General features: G+C 42.0%; 1 protein-coding gene across 1 annotated transcript in view; it reads left to right on the forward strand.

Moving 5' to 3' along the window:
• Window positions 1-21,405, forward strand: part of ELP3 (elongator acetyltransferase complex subunit 3) — a 105,280-nt gene that overhangs the window by 10,405 nt on the left and 73,470 nt on the right. The window contains exons 4-7 of the mRNA XM_040058186.1: window positions 11,272-11,342; window positions 12,961-13,024; window positions 14,146-14,214; window positions 14,863-15,017. Coding sequence (XP_039914120.1) covers window positions 11,272-11,342; window positions 12,961-13,024; window positions 14,146-14,214; window positions 14,863-15,017 — 359 coding nt within the window. The remainder of the gene's footprint in view (window positions 1-11,271; window positions 11,343-12,960; window positions 13,025-14,145; window positions 14,215-14,862; window positions 15,018-21,405) is intronic.

Consider the following 21,405-nt stretch of genomic DNA (forward strand, 5'->3'; position numbering starts at 1 on the left):
ATTAGAACCCAAATTTAGATTGAAACCACCTAATTCTTCGTATCAGAAACCTGATTTATCGTGAACCCGCCTAATTTTTTGTGTCAGACCCCAATTTACACTGAAAGCACCCAGATCTTTGTATCAGACTGTAATTTACGCTGAAACCATCTAATTCTTCACATCAAACCCCAATTTATCTTAAAACCACCTAATTCTTCCTATTAGAAACCAGATTTTCTCTGAAACCACCCAATTCTTCGTATCAGGCTGTAATCTACACTGAAACCTCTTAAATCTTCAGATCAACCCCAAATTTACATTAAAACCACCTAATTCTTCACATCGGACCTCAGTTTATCTTACAACTACCTAATTCTTCATATCAACCCCAAATTTATCTTAAAACCACCTAATTCTTCGTATTAGAAACCAAATTTACACTGAAGCTATCTAATTCTTCGTATTAGAAACCTGATTTATCTTGAAGCCACCTAATTCTTCACATCAAACCCCAGTTTATCTTAAACTACCTAATTCTTTGTGTTAGAAACCCAATTTACACTGAAACCACCTAAGTCTTCATATCAGACTGTGATTTACACTGAAACAACTTAAATCTTCATATCAAACCCAAATTTACGTTGAAACCACCCAATTCTTCATATCAAACCCCAATTTATATTAAAACTAAGTAATTCTTCATATTAGAACCCAAATTTAGACCGAAACCTCCTAATTCTTCGTATTAGAAACCAAATTTATCTTGAAACCTCCTAATTCTTCACATCAAACCCCAATTTGTCTTAAAACCACCCAATTCTTCGTGTCAGACCCCAATTTACACTGAAACCACCCAATTCTTTGTATTAGAACCCAAATTTACACTGAAAACCACCTAATTCTCTGTAACAAACTGTAATTTATACTTAAAGCATCTAATTCTTGATATCAGACCCAAATTTGCATTGGAACCATCTAATTATTTATATCAAACCCCAATTTATCTTAAAACCACCCAATTCTTCGTATTAGAAACCAAATTTATACTGGAACTACCAAATTCTTCATATCGAACCCCAGTTTATCTTGAAACCACCCAATTCTTCGTATCAGAAACCCAGTTTGCACTGAAACCACCCAAAACTTCACATCAGACCCCAATTTATGCTGAAACCACCTAATTCTTCATATCCGACTGTAATTTACAATGAAACAACTTAGATCTTCATATCAAACCCAAATTTACTTTGAAACCACCCAATTCTTCATATCAAACCCCAATTTATCTTAAAAATACGTAATTCTTTGTATTAGAAACTAAATTTACACTGAAACAACTTAATTCTTCATATCAAACCCTGATTTATCTTAAAACCACCTTTCTTCGTATCAGACCCCAATTTACAGTGAAAGCACCTAATTCTTCATGTCAGTCTTCAATTTTGAATGAAACCATCTGATTCTTTGTGTTAGAAACCAAATTTACACTGAAACCACCCAATTCTTCATATCAAACCCCAATTTATCTTAAAACCACCTTTCTTCGTATCAGACCCCAATTTACACTGAAACCACCTAATTGTCTGTAACAAACTGTAATTTATACTTAAAGCATCTAGTTCTTGATATCAGACCCAAATTTACACTGGAACCATCTAATTATTCATATCAAACCCCAATTTATCTTAAAACCACCTAATTCTTCCTATTAGAAACCAAATTTATACTGGAACCACCCAATTCTTCACATCAAACCCCAGTTTATCTTGAAACCACCCAATTCTTCGTATCAGAAACCCAGTTTACACTGAAACCACCCAAATCTTCACATCAGACCCCAATTTATGCTGAAACCACCTAATTCTTCCCATCAGTCTTCAATTTTGAATGAAACCATCTGATTCTTTGTGTTAGGAACCAAATTTACGCTGAAACCATCTAATTCTTCATATCAGACCCCAATTTATCTTAAAACTACCTAATTCTTCGTATTAGAAACCAAATTTAGATTGAAACCACCTAGTCCTTCATATCAAACCCCAATTTGTCTTAAAGCCACCTAATTCTTCGTATCAGACCCAAATTTGCACTGAAACCATCTAATTCTTTGTATTAGAACCCAAATTTACACTGAAAACCACCTAATTCTCTGTAACAAACTGTAATTTACACTGTAATTTACACTAAATCAGAAACCCGATTTATCTTGAAACCACCTAATTCTCCATATCAAACCCCAATTTGTGTTAAAACTAACGAATTCTTCGTATTAGAAACCAAATTTATCTTGAAAGCACCTAATTCTTCATATCAAACCCCAATTTATATTAAAATGAACTAATTTTTCGTATTAGAAACCAAATTTATCTTGAAACCACATAATGCTTCACATCAAACCCCAATTTGTCTTAAAACCACCTAATTCTTCGTGTCAGACCCCAATTTACACTGAAACCACCCAATTCTTTCTATTAGAACCCAAATTTACACTGAAACCACCCAATTCTTTCTATTAGAACCCAAATTTACACTGAAACCACCTAATTGTCTGTAACAAACTGTAATTTATACTTAAAGCATCTAATTCTTGATATCAGACCCAAATTTACACTGAAACCACCTAATTATTTATATCAAACCCCAATTTATCTTAAACCCGCCTAATTCTTCATATTAGAAACCAAATTTATACTGGAACCACCCAGTTCTTCACATCAGACCCCAGTTTATCTTGAAACCACCCAATTCTTCTTATCAGAAACCCAGTTTGTACTGAAACCCCCCAAAACTTCACATCAGACCCCAATTTATGCTGAAACCACCTAATTATTCATATCAGTCTTCAATTTTGAATGAAACCATCTGATTCTTTGTGTTAGAAACCAAATTTACACTGAAACCATCTAATTCTTCACATCAGACCCCTATTTATCTTAAAACTACCTAATTCTTCGTATTAGAAACCAAATTTAGATTGAAACCACCTAGTTCTTCATATCAAACCCCAATTTGTCTTAAAGCCACCTAATTCTTCGTATCAGACCCCAATTTACACTGAAACCACCTAATTGTCTGTAACAAACTGTAATTTACACTGAAAGCATCTAATTCTTTATATCAGACCCAAATTTACACTGGAACCATCTAATTCTTTATATCAAACCCCAATTTATCTTAAAACCACCTAATTCTTCATATTAGAAACCAAATTTATACTGGAACCACCCAATTCTTCATATCAAACCCCAATTTACAGTGAAACCACCTAATTCTTCTTATCAAACCCCAGTTTATCTTGAAACCACCCAATTCTTCATATCAGAAACCCAGTTTGCACTGAAACCACCCAAAACTTCATATCAGACCCCAATTTATGCTGAAACCACCTAATTCTTCATGTCAGTCTTCAATTTTGAATGAAACCATCTGAGTCTTTGTGTTAGAAACCAAATTTACACTGAAACCACCTAATTCTTCATATCAAACCCCAATTTATATTAAAACTAAGTAATTCTTCATATTAGAACCCAAATTTAGACCGAAACCTCCTAATTCTTCGTATTAGAAACCAAATTTATCTTGAAACCTCCTAATTCTTCACATCAAACCCCAATTTGTCTTAAAACCACCCAATTCTTCGTGTCAGACCCCAATTTACACTGAAACCACCCAATTCTTTGTATTAGAACCCAAATTTACACTGAAAACCACCTAATTGTCTGTAACAAACTGTAATTTACACCTAAAGCATCTAATTCTTGATATCAGACCCAAATTTACACTGGAACCATCTAATTATTCATATCAAACACCAATTTATCTTGAAACCACCTAATTCTTCATATTAGAAACCAAATTTATACTGGAACCACCCAATTCTTCATATCAAACCCCAATTTACAGTGAAACCACCTAATTCTTCTTATCAAACCCCAGTTTATCTTGAAACCACCCAATTCTTCATATCAGAAACCCAGTTTGCACTGAAACCACCCAAAACTTCATATCAGACCCCAATTTATGCTGAAACCACCTAATTCTTCATGTCAGTCTTCAATTTTGAATGAAACCATCTGAGTCTTTGTGTTAGAAACCAAATTTACACTGAAACCACCTAATTCTTCATATCAAACCCCAATTTATATTAAAACTAAGTAATTCTTCATATTAGAACCCAATTTAGACCGAAACCTCCTAATTCTTCGTATTAGAAACCAAATTTATCTTGAAACCTCCTAATTCTTCACATCAAACCCCAATTTGTCTTAAAACCACCCAATTCTTCGTGTCAGACCCCCAATTTACACTGAAACCACCCAATTCTTTGTATTAGAACCCAAATTTACACTGAAAACCACCTAATTCTCTGTAACAAACTGTAATTTACACCTAAAGCATCTAATTCTTGATATCAGACCCAAATTTACACTGGAACCATCTAATTATTCATATCAAACACCAATTTATCTTGAAACCACCTAATTCTTCATATTAGAAACCAAATTTATACTGGAACCACCCAATTCTTCATATCGAACCCCAGTTTATCTTGAAACCACCCAATTCTTCGTATCAGAAACCCAGTTTACACTGAAACCACCCAAAACTTCACATCAGACCCCAATTTATGCTGAAACCACCTAATTCTTCGTATCCGACTGTGATTTACACTGAAACAACTTAAATCTTCATATCAAACCCAAATTTAATTTGAAACCACCCAATTCTTCATATCAAACCCCAATTTATCTTAAAAATACATAATTCTTTGTATTAGAAACTAAATTTACACTGAAACAACTTAATTCTTCATATCAAACCCTGATTTATCTTAAAACCACCTTTCTTCGTATCAGACCCCAATTTACAGTGAAAGCACCTAATTCTTTGTATTAGAAACCAAATTTACACTGAAACCACCCAATTCTTCATATCAAACCCCAGTTCATCTTAAAGCTACATAATGCTTCGTATTAGAAACCCAATTTACACTGAAACCACCTAATTCTTCGTATCAGACCCCAATTTATGCTGAAACCACCTAATTCTTCATGTCAGTCTTCAATTTTGAATGAAACCATCTAATTCTTTGTGTTAGAAACCAAATTTACACTGAAACCACCTAATTCTTCATCTCAAACCCCAACTTATATTAAAACTACCTAATTCTTCGTATTAGAAACCAAATTTAGATTGAAACCACCTAATTCTTCATATGAAACCCCTATTTATATTAAAACTAAGTAATTCTTCATATTAGAACCCAAATTTAGACCGAAACCACCTAATTCTTCATATTAGAAACCAAATTTATCTTGAAACAACCTAATTCTTCACATCAAACCCCAGTTTGTCTTAAAACCACCTAATTCTTCGTATCAGACCCCAATTTACACTGAAACCACCCAATTCTTTGTATTAGAACCCAAATTTACACTGAAAACCACCCAATTCTCTGTAACAAACTGTAATTTATACTTAAAGCATCTAATTCTTGATATCAGACCCGAATTTACACTGGAAACATCTAATTATTCATATCAAACCCCAATTTATCTTGAAACCACCCAATTCTACCTATTAGAAACCAAATTTATACTGGAACCACCCAATTCTTCATATCAAACCCCAATTTACAGTGAAACCACCCAAAACTTCACATCAGACCCCAATTTATGCTGAAACCACCTAATTCTTCATGTCAGTCTTCAATTTTGAATGAAACCATCTGATTCTTTGTGTTAGAAACCAAATTTACACTGAAACCACCCAATTCTTCATATCAGACCCCAATTTATCTTAAAACTACCTAATTCTTCATATTAGAAACCAAATTTGCACTGAAACCACCTAGTTCTTCATATCAAACCCCAATTTATATTAAAACTAAGTAATTCTTCATATTAGAACCCAAATTTTGACCGAAACCACCTAATTCTTCATATTAGAAACCAAATTTATCTTGAAACAACCTAATTCTTCAAACCCCAATTTGTCTTAAAACCACCTAATTCTTCGTGTCAGACCCCAATTTACACTGAAACCACTCAATTCTTTCTATTAGAACCCAAATTTACACTGAAAACCACCCAATTCTCTGTAACAAACTGTAATTTATACTGAAAGCATCTAATTCTTGATATCAGACCCGAATTTACACTGGAACCATCTAATTATTTATATCAAACCCCAATTTATCTTGAAACCACCCAATTCTTCATATTAAAAACCAAATTTATACTGGAACCACCCAATTCTTCATATCAGAAACCCAGTTTGCACTGAAACCACCCAAAACTTCACATCAGACCCCAATTTATGCTGAAACCACGTAATTCTTCATGTCAGTCTTCAATTTTGAATGAAACCATCTGATTCTTGGTGTTAGAAACCAAATTTACACTGAAACCACCTAATTCTTCATATCAAACCCCAACTTATATTAAAACTACCTTATTCTTCGTATTAGAAACCAAATTTGCACTGAAACCACCCAATTCTTCATATCAGAAACCCGATTTATCTTGAAACCACCTAATTCTCCATATCAAACCCTAATTTGTGTTAAAACGAACGAATTCTTCGTATTAGAAACCAAATTTATCTTGAAAGCACCTAATTCTTCGCATCAAACCCCAATTTGTCTTAAAACCACCTAATTCTTCGTATCAGACCCCAATTTACACTGAAACCACCCAATTCTTTGTATTAGAAGCCAAATTTACACTGAAACCACCAAATTCTCTGTAACAAACTGTAATTTATACTTAAAGCATCTAATTCTTGATATCAGACCCAAATTTACACTGGAACCATCTAATTATTCGTATCAAACACCAATTTATCTTAAACCCGCCTAATTCTTCATATTAGAAACCAAATTTATACTGGAACCACCCATTTCTTCATATCAAACCCCAATTTACAGTGAAACCACCTAATTCTTCATATCAAACCCCAGTTTATCTTAAAACCACCCAATTCTTCGTATCAGAAAAGAAATTTACACTGAAACTACCCAATTCTTCGTATCAGACCCCAATTTATCTTAAAACTACCTAATGCTTCGTATTAGAAACCAAATTTTTTCTGAGACCACCCAATTTTTCATATCAGAGCCCAATTTACACTGAAACCACTAAAATCTTCACATCAAACCCCCAATTTATCTTAAAACCACCCAATTCTTTTTATCAAACCCCAGTTTACATTGAAACCACTAAAATCTTCACATCAAACCCCCAATTTATCTTAAAACCACCTAATTCTTCCCGTTAGAAGCCAAATTTACACTGAAACTGCCCCAATTTACGCTGAAACTGCCCAGTTCTTCACCTCAAGCCCCAGTTTATCTTAAAACCACCCAATTCTTTGTATCAAACCCGAGTTTACACTGAAACCACCCAATTCTTCACATCAAACCCCAGTGTATCTTAAAACCATCTAATTCTTCCCATTAGAAACCAAATTTACGCTGAAACCGCCCCGATTTATGCTGAAACCGCCCAATTCTTCATATTAAACCCCAGTTTATCTTAAAACCACCCAATTCTTCATATCAGACCCCAATTTACACTGAAACCACTAAAATCTTCACATCAAACCCCAATTTATCTTAAAACCACCCAAATCTTCCTATTAGAAACCAGATTTATGCTGAAACCACCCCAATTTACACTGAAACTGCCCAATTCTTCACATCAAGCCCCAGTTTATCTTAAAACCACCCAATTCTTTGTATCAAACCCGAGTTTACACTGAAACCACTGAAATCTTCACATCAAACCCCCAATTTATCTTAAAACCACCTAATTCTTCCTATTAGACACCAAATTTACACTGAAACTGCCCCGATTTACGCTGAAACTGCCCAATTCTTCACCTCAAACCCCAGTTTATCTTAAAACCACCTAATTCTTCCTATTAGAAACCAAATTTACACTGAAACCACTCCAATTTACAGTGAAACCACTGAAATCTTCATATCAAACCCCCAATTTATCTTAAAACCACCTAATTCTTCATATTAGAAACCAAATTTACACTGAAACCGCCCCAATTTACGCTGAAACCACCCAATTCTTCACCTCAAGCCCCAGTTTATCTTAAAACAACCCGATTCTTCGTATCAGACCCCAATTTATACTGAAACCACTCAATTCTTTGTATTAGAACCCAAATTTACACTGAAAACCACCTAATTGTTCATATCAGACCCAAATTTACACTGCAACCACTAAAATCTTCACATCAAACCCCCAATTTATCTTCAAACCACCTAATTCTTCCTATTAGAAACCAAATTTACGCTGAAACTTCCCCAATTTACGCTGAAACTGCCCAATTCTTCACCTCAAGCCCCAGTTTATCTTAAAACCACCCAATTCTTTGTATCAAACCCCAATTTACACTGAAACCACCCAATTCTTCACATCAACCCCCAGTGTATCTTAAAACCACCTAATTCTTCCTGTTAGAAACCAAATTTACACTGAAACCACTCTAATTTACACTGAAACCACTGAAATCTTCACATCAAACCCCCAATTTATCTTAAAACCACCTGATTCTTCATATTAGAAACCAAATTTACACTGAAACCACTCCAATTTACGCTGAAACCGCCCAATTCTTCACATCAAACCGCAGTTTATCTTAAAACCACCCGATTCTTCATATCAGACCCCAATTTACACTGAAACCACCCAATTCTTCATATCAGACCCCAATTTGCACTGAAAACACTCAATTCTTTGTATTAGAACCCAAATTTATACTGAAACCACCTAATTGTTCATATCAGACCCCAATTTACACTGCAACCACTAAAATCTTCACATCAAACCCCAATTTATCTTCAAACCACCTAATTCTTCCTATTAGAAACCAAATATACGCTGAAACTGCCCCAATTCTTCACCTCAAGCCCCAGTTTATCTTAAAACCACCCGATTCTTTTTATCAAACCCCAGTTTACACTGAAACCACCCAATTCTTCACATCAGACCCCAATTTGCACTGAAACCACCTAATTCTTCATATCAGAAACCCGATTTATCTTGAAACCACCTAATTCTCCATATCAAACCCTAATTTGTGTTAAAACGAACGAATTCTTCGTATTAGAAACCAAATTTATCTTGAAACCTCCTAATGCTTCACATCAAACCCCAATTTGTCTTAAAACCACCTAATTCTTCGTATCAGACCCCAATTTATCTTAAAACTACCTAATGCTTCGTATTAGAAACCAAATTTTTTCTGAGACCACCCAATTCTTCATATCAAACCCCAATTTACACTGAAACCACTAAAATCTTCATATCAAACCCCCAATTTGTCTTAAAACCACCCAATTCTTTTTATCAAACCCCAGTTTACACTGAAACCACCCAATTCTTCATATCAGACCCCAATTTGCACTGAAAACACCCAATTCTTTGTATTAGAACCCAAATTTACACTGAAACCACCTAATTGTTCATATCAGACCCCAATTTACACTGCAACCACTAAAATCTTCACATCAAACCCCAATTTATCTTAAAACCACCTAATTCTTCATATTAGAAACCAAATTTACACTGAAACCACCCCAGTTTACCCTGAAACTGCCCAATTCTTCACCTCAAGCCCCAGTTTATCTTAAAACCACCCAATTCTTTGTATCAAACCCGAGTTTACACCTAAACCACCCAATTCTTCACATCAAACCCCAGTTTATCTTAAAACCACCTAATTCTTCATATTAGAAACCAAATTTACACTGAAACCGCCCCGATTTGCACTGAAACCACCCAATTCTTCACATCAACCCCCAGTTTATCTTAAAACCACCCAATTCTTCCTGTTAGAAATCAAATTTACGCTGAAACCGCCCCAATTTACGCCGAAACCACTGAAATCTTCACATCAAACCCCAGTTTATCTTAAAACCACCTAATTCTTCCTATTAGAAACCAAATTTACACTGAAACCGCTCCAATTTACACTGAAACCAGTGAAATCTTCACATCAAACCCCAGTTTATCTTAAAACCGCCTAATTCTTCCTATTAGAAACCAAATTTATGCTGAAACCACCCCGATTTATGCTGAAACCACTCAATTCTTCACCTCAAGCCCCAATTTATCTTAAAACCACGTAATTCTTCATATTAGAAACCAAATTTACGCTGAGACCGCCCCAATTTACACTGAAACCACTGAAATCTTCATATCAAACCCCCAATTTATCTTAAAACCACCTAATTCTTCATATTAGAAACCAAATTTACGCTGAAACCGCCCCAATTTACACTGAAACCACTGAAATCTTCACATCAAACCCCAGTGTATCTTAAAACCACCTAATTCTTCCTATTAGAAACCAAATTTACGCTGAAACCGCCCCGATTTATGCTGAAACCGCCCAATTCTTCATATTAAACCCCAGTTTATCTTAAAACCACCCGATTCTTCATATCCGACCCCAATTTACACTGAAACCACTAAAATCTTCACATCAAACCCCAATTTATCTTAGAACCACCTAATTCTTCCTATTGGAAACCAAATTTACGCTGAAGCCGCCCCAGTTTACGCTGAAACTGCCCAATTCTTCACCTCAAGCCCCAGTTTATCTTAAAACCACCCGATTCTTTTTATCAAACCCAAGTTTACACTGAAACCACCCAATTCTTCACATCAGACACCAGTTTATCTTAAAACCACCTAATTCTTCCTGTTAGAAACCAAATTTACACTGAAACCACTCCAATTTACACTGAAACCGCCCAATTCTTCATATTAAACCCCAGTTTATCTTAAAACCACCCGATTCTTCATATCAGACCCCAATTTGCACTGAAACCACTCAATTCTTTGTATTAGAACCCAAATTTACACTGAAACCACCTAATTGTTCATATCAGACCCCAATTTACACTGCAACCACTAAAATCTTCATATCAAACCCCATTTTATCTTAAAAGCACCCAATTCTTCCTGTTAGAAGCCAAATTTACGCTGAAACCGCCCCGATTTACGCCGAAACCGCCCAATTCTTCTCGTGAGTCCCCCAGTTCTCCCCGAGACCTTCAAATAATATTTAACGCCGTCACTTCGTGGTTCCTTGCTACTCCTCGCTGCTTTCGTTTTCCCTTTTCCGGGATTATCCCGTGGCTCTTGCAGCGCGGGGACATCCCCAAAAAACCCCCCCCCAAAAAAAGAGAATCCCCCATCCCCGGAAGGCAGGAAGCCCGTGAATTTTGGCGGTTCCCGGCGGTAACTCCTGGCGTTTCTCCGGCAGATCGCCGTGGTGGCCGTGATGTGCAAACCCCACCGGTGCCCCCACATCAACTTCACGGGCAACATCTGCGTGTGAGTACGGAGGAGCCCAGATGTGCCAGATGTGGGCGGGTTCCTGTCCTCCCGCCGCGGCCCCGAGCGCCCAGGGAAGGGTTTGGAGCCGGCAGAGGAGCTCAGCCCGGAGAAAAGGAGGCTCCAGGGTGGAGTTTTTTTGTGGTGCTGTCCGGGAGCAGAGCCCGGCCCGGCTCCTCGCGGGGGGAGAACGAGGGAGCGGATGAAAAGGGAAGCGGCCTGGAATTTGGCAGCGGTTCCTGCCTGGAATTCCCATCCCTGAAAGGATCGGAAATCCCCGTGGAGGTGGCGCCGGGGACGCGGATCCACGTTGGGGACGGATTCTCTTGGAGGTTTTTTCCATCCTCTCCGTCACTCCACGACCCAAAAGTTGATTTTTGCAGCGTTCCGGCCCTCGCCAGGAGCAGCCTTTTGGGGCCCAGAAATTCCTTTTTTTTCTTCCCCACCTTTTCCTGGAGGGGAGAAACCCTTCTCCTTTCGTGGCCCGAATCCCACCGTTCCGTCTTCGGCTCCCACCTTCCTGATTGTTAATTTATTGCTGACCTCTTAACGATCCGGCGGGATTTGCGTCGCTGATGAGTCTGGAACGGAGCGGAGGCCTCCAGCTGCCAAAATCTCCTGGAGTTACCTCGGCTCTGTTCCAGTCAAAGAGCACGAGCGTGGTTTTCCTTGAACTCTCTCGCCCGTATTTCGATTCCATTCAGAGACCTGATCCTGCTTTTTTGCTTTTTTCCCCCGTCCCTTCATTCATTCCCAGCCGTTCCCTGAAAATTCCATGAATTTTCACTCCGGCTTCGTTTTGGCTCCTCGGAGCCGTTCCAGGTAATTCCGGAACGTCTCGGGCTGCACAAACCCGGAGGATTAACGTGGGCACGGTGGTTGAATGATGAGTTTATAATTAATTTTATAAACGAACGGCGGATGACTCGGCGTGAGCTGGCAGCCAGGAAATTAAATCAATTATCCCGGGGAGGTTTGGTGGAGGTGGGGAAAATTCCCTGGATGCTCCCTCACCTTTCCTGCCCGAGCTGAGGGAATCTGAATCCATCTCTGAGCGCTCGGAATATTTTTTTTTTTTTTTTAATTAAGCAAAAACATCCCTAAACTCAGGGGAAAAAATGCAGCTGAGCTTTTTTACCGTCAAAATATTTAAATTCCCTAAATTTCTGGGAAAGTCCATGGTGGCACGGGGTGATATCCCAATTTTACATCTCTCCATGCCAAAAGAAAATCATATTCTGCACCGAATAAAATTACGCTCTTGAGAGAATCGTGGAAAACGCTCAAATTGCGAAATTGCTATTTTAAAAGTTTGATTAATATCTGTGTGTGTTGTCCCAAAACTTTATGGCTGCTCCCTAAAACAACGCAGCGTCCCAGAAATATTTTTCGCGGATTTTGCTTTCTGGATTTTGCGGGTCCGAGCTGGTTTTGGACGTCCCATTCGCATGAAAATTAATTAAAATTCCTCTTTTGCTCCGTCCATTTGGCGTTTGTCGGCACGGATTTCAGCTCCCCTGCCCAGCATTCCTGGGGATCGCGGAATGGCAGAAAACGTTGGGATTTGGAGAGTTTAATTCCTGATTTTTTTCTGTTTTTGGTTTTTTTTGCCCTGCAGGTACTGCCCAGGAGGGCCTGACTCTGATTTTGAATATTCCACCCAGTCCTACACTGGATACGAGGTACTGATTTCCCTGGGTTTGGGGAATTCCGGCATTCCTTAAACCCGGCTTCGGCTTAGGCCGGGCTTTATTTCTGCATCTCCCTCCCGTCGCAAGAACAAAGCCAAAAACAAATCCAGAAACCAGACTGAGAAAAATCTGATTTTCCACAAACTTCAGGTTCTGAAGCAGCTCCAAGTCTAGGAGTGAAATTCTTAATTACAGTCATTAATGAAGAGTTAAAATTAAATAATTGAGAAGGGTCTTCAAACATTGGAGCGTGGAGAAGTTCCTACAGGATTAAAAAATTACAAATTTTGGTAAAAAACCCCTAATTCCTCCAGCTGTTAATGCCTCTGAAATGACATTAATTCCCTTTTACCTGCGGTGATATCTCCCTAAATTTTTAATATTTTATATTTCCAAACTTTCCTCCCTGTTTTCTGGAGGAAGTTTAACAGCAGTTTGTGACCGAATTATTGCGACCGGTTTTGACCCGAAAGCTCTCAGCTGCGGTGGGGATGCGAAGTGGGGAAAATGAGGTGAAATCCAACTGGATTAATTCGGTGAAAATTCCTTTGAAAACCGGGATTTTGCCTGTTGTTACCTCAGGGGTTTAAATCTTGTCCCGTGAAGGAAATAGGAAAAAAAAATGAGAAATGCCGAGTGAATCCAGGATACAAAAGGTGTTTGAAAAATCTTATTTGAAATATCATTAACAGCCTTCTGTCGGCTGAGGGTGGAAAAAACCAAAGTTTTAGGGATTTCAGTTGAAGGAATAAGTTTAATTTCGAGAAGATTTGAATCCCAGACCGAGCCTGGTAATTTTTCCTGAGTAATTTTTGAAAACACTTTGTGGGGGTTTTTTTGGTAACGCTTCCGTGACTCACCGCAGAGTAGCTCTCGGAGAATGCTAAAAACAGAATAATTTTGGTGGTTTTAGGTCGTGTCGCCATCTCAGGGTGTAAAAACGATTTGCCTCCTTAAGAATTTGAGGAGCCGAGTTGGTATTTTACAACTTTACACTTGGTCTCGGTTTGTGGGTTTGAAGTTCTCAGCGTGGTTAAAGTTGGATTTTGTTCTTTTACGCCGTTCTTTGGGGGGAAAAGGTTTCTAAAATGAATTTTTTTGTGTTTTTTCAGCCAACGTCCATGAGGGCCATCCGGGCTCGGTACGATCCCTACCTCCAGACGAGGCACAGAGTGGAGCAGGTATATTTTTCCTTGGGGTTGGGATGCCAAAAAAAATCAGATTTATTTCAGTTTCTTGGAACCGGCGGGCTGCAAAAATTAAATTTATACTTTTTCAATTGTCCAGCTCTCATTTTTATTGAACAAATGTTGAATTTTGAACCTCTCCAGAGGATCTTTTCCGTGCAATACCTGATTTTTAATAATAATCCCAGAATTGCTTTATTTGGGTGTTTTCTCGGAGGGTTGGGTGTGAAAAGTTTCTCAGTCCTGTTCTGCTTTGATCAGGTTCCTCTTAATCTCCAAATCCACTGGAAAATTCTCTGTGAATTCAGTATTTTCTCCCTCAGGATTTCAAGGAGAGGTTTTTTCCGCATGAGTTGAAGGAGATTCAAGGAAAATTTTTTTTTTTTTTTTTTCCTTTTTGGCCGAATTTAGGTTGTTTCAAACTGGAACCAGTAACTCAAATAATCCTGATTTTTCAGGAAAATCCTCCACACTGGGTTCAACACCTGCACTGAGTTCTTACAGTAAAAAAAAAAACAAAAACAAACAAAAAAAACCCCCCAAAATAAAACTTCCGAAGAAGGAAACGCGGCGCAAGAAAATCGACGATTCCCGAGAAAGGCGACGTTTTTAATTCCTTTTTTTTTTTAAATTGTCTTTCAGCTGAAGCAGCTGGGCCACAGCGTGGACAAAGTGGAATTTATCATCATGGGCGGAACCTTCATGGCTTTGCCCGAGGATTACAGGGATTATTTCATCAGGAACCTTCACGACGCCTTGTCGGGTCACACTTCCAACAACGTCGCCGAGGCCGTCAGGTGAGCGATTGCTTGAAGTCGTTTCGAATTGCTTCATTCTTTGCAAAAAAAAAAAAAAAAACCTCCTTTTTTTTTAAATTTTTTTTTTGAAGGGAAAGTTCATCTAAACGCGTTTTTGTGCTCATAGCTCTGCAGAGCAGCAGCAGACCCCTCTGGAAGGGAAGGAAAAACCAAACTTTTTTTTTCCCCCCCCCACCTCGATTTTTTGGCGTTCCTGTCGCGCCTCGTCACCTCGATTTTGGGGTTGTGACGAGCGCCGGGGCCACGGGGGTTTTATTCTTTATATTTATTCTTTATTTATTCCCTGCAGCTGGGGAGGGGGAGCTGCTCCTGCCTGGGACGTCAGGAATGACTCAGCCCCGCAGAAGAGCGTCAGCGCTCCCGGCCCCTTCCAGCCCCGAACCCGCTCCCCCCTGCAGCACCTGGCTGTCACGTTCTGCAGCTGAGCGGCTCACAAACCTCAGCCTGACCGAGTCAGGGGCACGGAGCAGCGGATTTTCGGTGCTTTTTTGGACGGGGAGTGGGGGAGAAAAAAAAAAAAGGAGGTTTGATGTTTTGGAGTTGTTAGATGAGCGAGCGCGGCTTGGGTGGGTTCGGTTTGCTGCCTCGTCGTCGTGATGTTTGTGACGTCGTCGCCTCCAAGAGAAGCGATTTTAGGGCTGTCACCTCCAGGAGAGGCGATCTTTCTATCTCCATCAGCAGTGATTTTAGGGCTGTAATCGCCGATTTCAGAGCCCTTTTTGTGGCTCAGAGCTGCGCCTTCTTTCGGTTTTTCCTCTGGAGGGCACCAAACGCTTCTGGCTGCTTTCCTTTGCCTTTTTGTTTGCATTCTTTTCTTTTCTTTCTCCCCACCTCTTGTCGCTCAAAGAGCGAACAAAAAGGCGCCCTGCTGCTCTTTCCAAGCGGGTTTTATCGAGATAAAACAGCAAACAAGTTGGGCAGAGAGTTTCTGAAGGACGCAGCTCCTCGGGGAAGGATGCAGATTGTCCGTTCAAATTACTGCTGTGATTCACGGTGTGGGAAGTCCATTTTTTATTTTATTTTTTTTTTGCTGCTGCTGCTGCAGGTGTCTTAGCTGATTTTACCGGGCCTAAAATAATTTTTCGAGCAGCCTGGCCTTTGCTCTGCAGATAATAAGGGGAACTATTTCTGCCACGGCAATTTTAAACCCAGAGTGACTCGGTGGAGTCAGAGCAGCGCAGAGCGAGCAGGGTGACAGAAAATAACCTGCCCTGACAACGTGTGGGTTCTTCAGCAGATAAATAAAGGTTTATTTATTATTTTAAAAAAAAAAAAAAACATAAAACTCAGGCTTGGTGCTCGGTAAATGGAGTTCTGTGGGAGTTGCTCGAGTTGCGTTCCCTACGTGTCGGAGAGGTGGAGAAGACGGGGTCGGGGATGAATCAGAGCTTCTGCTTTTTGTGCTTCTGCGGCGTGGTCGTTGCCCTGTGTCACTGCAGCGCGGGCTGGGGTGGCCGGTGACACTTGAAACAAACGGTGGAGGTTGGATTTATTTCTCTTTGTGGCGAGGATTCAGCTCCTCCAGCGCTTCCAGCAGAGGCTGGGAGGAGCTCTGAGAGCGTTTTTCCCTGTTCCGTGCTGCGGGCCCTGCACTCAGCAGTACCCTGGGATCTGCCTCTCTCACCCCTCACTCTGAGCAGGGTTCTGTGCTTTATTTCTCGGGCAGATCGTGATTTAAGTTCAGGTTTTGTACCGAGATTCCTTCACGTGGGAAAGGAACTTCAGCCGGGAGAGAATCACAGAATCCTGGCGTGGTTTGAGTTGGAAGGGACCTTCATTAATCCCTTCATTAATCCCTTCATTAATCCCTTCATTAATCCCTTCATTCATCCCATCCCACCCCCTGCCATGGACAGGGACACCTCCCACTCTCCCAGCTTGCTCCAAACCCCAATTTTCCCCCCTTTTTTACCTATTCTGTTTTTTTTTTTTTGTCCCAACCCCGTGCTCCGCTCTGCCGTCGCGGCGCCGGCCGCGCGCCGACCTGAGCTGAGGGATCATCAATCCCGGCATCCGTCCTCCTCCCAACGTAATTTTCAATTTTCTTCTCGTAATGCTTCATCTCGATGGGCCCTCTGAGGCTCCTGGCCCCGGCTAATCTGATAAAAAGGATGCGACTCCGCGCAGTTCCGAGCGGAACTGCACGCCCGCGGAGGTCAATCCTGCCCCACACCCGGACCCGCGTAAAGAAATCCATGATCCCTCAGAAACTGGGGTGCCCCTTGGATTTCACCCGAAATCCCGAGCTGGCTTTTGGGTTCCTTGCAGATAAATGCGTCAGCTCGTCGACCGAAAGCGCGATTTTTGCGAAGATAAACGGGGAAACTTTGAGACTTTTCGCAGCGGAAGGGAAGGGAAATGAATTCCCTGAGAAAGCGCCGCTGGGCTTTAATATTTCTGCAGCGCCTCCCTTTTTTTGGGGTAATAAACGTTTTTTTAGAGCCTTCAGACAGAAATCTTGGCTCGAGGTGCTGGGGTTTGCTTGAGAAATAGGTTGGCCGAGGAGCGGGGTAAAGAATTGCAGAGCCGGGGGGGATTTTTGTTTCTGTGCGCGAGAGAAGGCCGAGAAGTTTTAATTTTTCTCACTGAGAGCAGCACTTAGGAATTTCTGGGCCCTTCTGCGTGCCTGTCAGGCCGGGTTGTGGGCTTGGTTGATAAGCTTCCCTTCCTTAGCAGAGCAGCTGTGCAATTATTAAGAATTTTGCCGAAGAATCGCTGCAGAATTGGAATTTTTTTTTTTTCCTCCCTCTGGGAGAAACTCATCTTTTTTTTTTTTCCCCCCCTGGAGCCGCTCCCATCGAGAGAGCTGATTGCGGCTGCTTTTTGCTCTTTGCTGAGGACAATCAGAGCCCGAGAAGGTGTAAAATGCACATGCAGATGAGAATTGCTGCTCCTCTCACCTGACCCGTGAGTCATGAGGGGTGCTGGGCTTATTGAGCTGCCACCGTGAGTCACCGCAGCCGCCGGGAGCTGACTCCTAATGAGGGAGCCGGGCCCGGGGAGAGCTTCGGGAAAAGCAGGAAAATCAGGGATCTGCATCCCTGCGGCTCCTGGGACTGCACTACAGCTGCTCTGGGGCGGGCTGGGAGAGCTGGGAATGTTCACCTGGAGAAGGGAAAGAGCCACGGGAGAGCCCAGAGCCTAAAGGGGCTCCAGGAGAGCTGGAGAGGGACTGGGGACAAGGGCTGGAGGGACAGGACACAGGGAATGGCTTCCCACTGCCAGAGGGCAGGGATGGATGGGATATTGGGATGGGAAAATTAGTCTGCGAACACCAGAGGTTTATGTCCAAAAATGAAACAGAGGAATCCTTTTACTTTATTCCAATAAAGGGAGAGGCCATGGGGCATTTCCCCTGGGGTCTCTCAGATTTTCGGAGGACGCAGCCTCCTTTTTATTCCAATTTCCCGGCCGCATTTCCCTCTCTCTTTTCCATTGGCTGAGGTACTTGAGAGCAACAGACTTCCCGAAATGCCCAAGATGCCCCTTTTCATGTATAACCCCCCTTAATTTTTAATTCTTACAGGATTTATGAGTTTTCCCCATTGTTAATTTCATCTTTCGATACTCAGTTTCATTTGCAAACAATTGTAAAGGCCAATTGCTTCTTTTCCATTCATCAATCAGCAGAATCCTTCCCGTTGTTTCTCTTATCTCTCAGTGCTGATTTTATCTACCAGCAGACCCAGGGCTTGTTTGTAAAGACAAATCTTGTCATTCCTCTCAATGGGAAGGAATTCCTGGCTGTGCCCCTTGAACAGAATTCCCAGAGAAGCCGCGGCTGCCCCTGGAAGTGTCCGAGGCCAGGCTGGAGCAGCCTGACCTAATGGAAGCTGCCTGCAGGTGGCTGGAGTTGGATCCTCCTGAAGGTCCCTTCCCACCCAAAACACGATTCCACAGTTTTCGTGATCTCCTTGATTTCAGCATCTCAAGAGACACGGAGATAATTTACGATTTTTGATTGTTTCGGGGGGCGTGGTGGGCTGCCTGTGACACAGTGAGGAGTTGGCAGTTCCCGAGATGCTCTGCAGTTCAGCTCTCTCCTGCACCTGATACTCATGAGAGAGCAGCCCGGTGCAGAGCAGGCACAGTGATTCCCATTATTCCCAGACCCAGAGCTGGGCCGGCAGTCCCTCGAAAAGCTCATTTTCCGTGTGGAATCCCAGAACTCTGGGGAGCGACCGCTGCCTCTGAATCCTCGCGGAGCTCCCGACTCCACCTTTTCCTTGGATTTACATCGATCGCCTGTGCCAGGAGTCCTTTTGTGTTTCCGGCATTCTCTGTGTCCTCCCTGGAGCTGGGGAGCAGGCAGCAGTTATCCACAATTATCCTGGCGGGGAGGGAAGTTGCCTTCAGGTGTCCCAAAAGCCGGATCGATTTTCCTTTGGGAAGAGGACAAATCTGAGCTCTGCTGGAAGACAAGACGCAGGTTTTGTAAATACTCAGAGTTTTAGGACCTCTTAATCTTTTTGAGGGACAGAAACAAACCCTGAGCCCTGGCAGCTCCTGCGGTGCTCGGTTTGGGATGTGGAGCTCCAGAATCCTTTTAAAATCCCGGCTGGAAATCCATCCCAGAGAGGCCAGATCAGAGCAAGCCGTGCCAGATGTGCTCTGTGTGATCATCAGAATGGAACAGAGAGGTCGTGGAGATCCTCAAATCCCACCTGGATGTGATCCTGTGCCACCTCCAGAGGCCTCTTCCAACCCCAGCCCTTCTCAAATTCCCACGGTAATTTCGGCTCCCAGCGATTCTTCTGATGGAAGCTGCTCCAAGAAGTCCTGGTGGCTGGAGGCAGAGGGCAGGGGTGGATGGGACATTGGGAAGGAATTCTTGGCTGTTAGGGTGGGGAGGCCCTGGCACAGAATTCCCAGAGAATTTGTGGCTGCCCCTGGATCCCTGGAAGTGTCCAAGGCCGGGCTGGAGCGACCTGGGATAGGGATTGGGGTTGGAATTGGGTGAGCTTTGAGATCTCTTCCCACCCAAACCAGTCTGGAATTCTGTGACTCTGAAGGTTCACTACTCAGAAACGCCTGGCTTCGCTTTCTCAGTATTGGGGAACAAACCCGCTTTTAAAAAATGGAGCTTTATGAGGCTCTAAACTACCCAAATAGAATCTTCTGGACCTTTTCTGGGAGACAGCTTCCTGCAGGGAACTCTGGCCTTGCTGGTGCTGTATTTTTTAACCAAAATTCAGCCTTTTTCCTTGGCTTTTAGGACTCTGTGGAATCTGTGGGGTAGCAAACGAGCGCTTTGAGCCCGTGCCTGTATTCCCCTGACCCCGGAGCAAGAAATCCTCCTGGCCGGGGGCTCAGAGCAAACCCATTTCACCTGGCAGCTCCTGCAGGCAGGGAAGAAGCTGCCCTGCAATTCTGCTAATGTCTCTTAATTGAGCTTCCCGAGTCGCTAATTGTGACTCCAGCAAAAAAAAAAAAAAAAAAACAAAAAAAAAACCCAACCAAACCCGAGCCAGGGGCTTTGACTCACTCTGCCTCTGCAGTGATTCATGCTGTTCTCCTTTTATCTACCTTGACCCCCTCTGCTCCAGGTGACCCCTTCCAGAGCAGGCAGCTCCGAACCCCGGGGCAAATTCATGGAATTTTGGTGTTAAGAGGCTCCTTCTCTGCCCAAGGGGGTTGGGGGGGGAGTGGGAAATTAAAAATTGCCGGGATTTGACAGTCAGCTCCCACCCCTGGCCCTGCCCTAATGAGTGGGTGCAGTGACAGGGAGGCTCTTGAAGCTCCAAATTGCCGGGTTCGGCTGCGATTCCAGCTCCGATTCCAGCGGCAGTTTTGGGATGTGGGGACTCACCCGGCCCCGTGTCCCCTCCTGTGCCTGGCTCCTGGCAGGAGGAAGGGAATAGCAGGAGGCAGCAGCGTTGGAAATTGCCGTGGCTGAATCCATCAGAGCTTGTCCGTCAAATCCCTCCGGACATCCGAGCGGGCCAGGCAGGAGATAAGTGGCTGTTGTTTGAGTGCCAGATCGTTTACAGCAGAAAATCTGCCTAAATTTCCTTTTGTTCCCAGAGATTTGGAGCCCGGCTCCTGATAATTCTGGAAAAAACAGGCAGATTTTCTTTGTTTGCGGCTTTGGATGTGACGAGGCGCCGGCCACAGATTTCCCAGGGAGGTTCTGGTTCCTCATCCCTGGAATTGTCCAAGACCAGGTTGGAGCAGCCTGGGGTTGTGGGAAACGTTGAGGTTGGAATGGGATGAGCTTCCCAAACCGTTCTGTATTTGCCATTAAAACCCATTTGTCACCGAGTGTTTCTCCCTTATCTGCCTTCATAACTCTTGGAGGATTTAAGGAATTTTACCCCACAGCTGTCTGGCCTTTGTTGCCTCCGCTAATCATCAGGCATTTTTCAAA

The sequence above is a fragment of the Hirundo rustica genome, chromosome 3 (assembly GCF_015227805.2).
Source record: "Hirundo rustica isolate bHirRus1 chromosome 3, bHirRus1.pri.v3, whole genome shotgun sequence".
NCBI classification, from domain to species: Eukaryota; Metazoa; Chordata; class Aves; order Passeriformes; family Hirundinidae; genus Hirundo; species Hirundo rustica.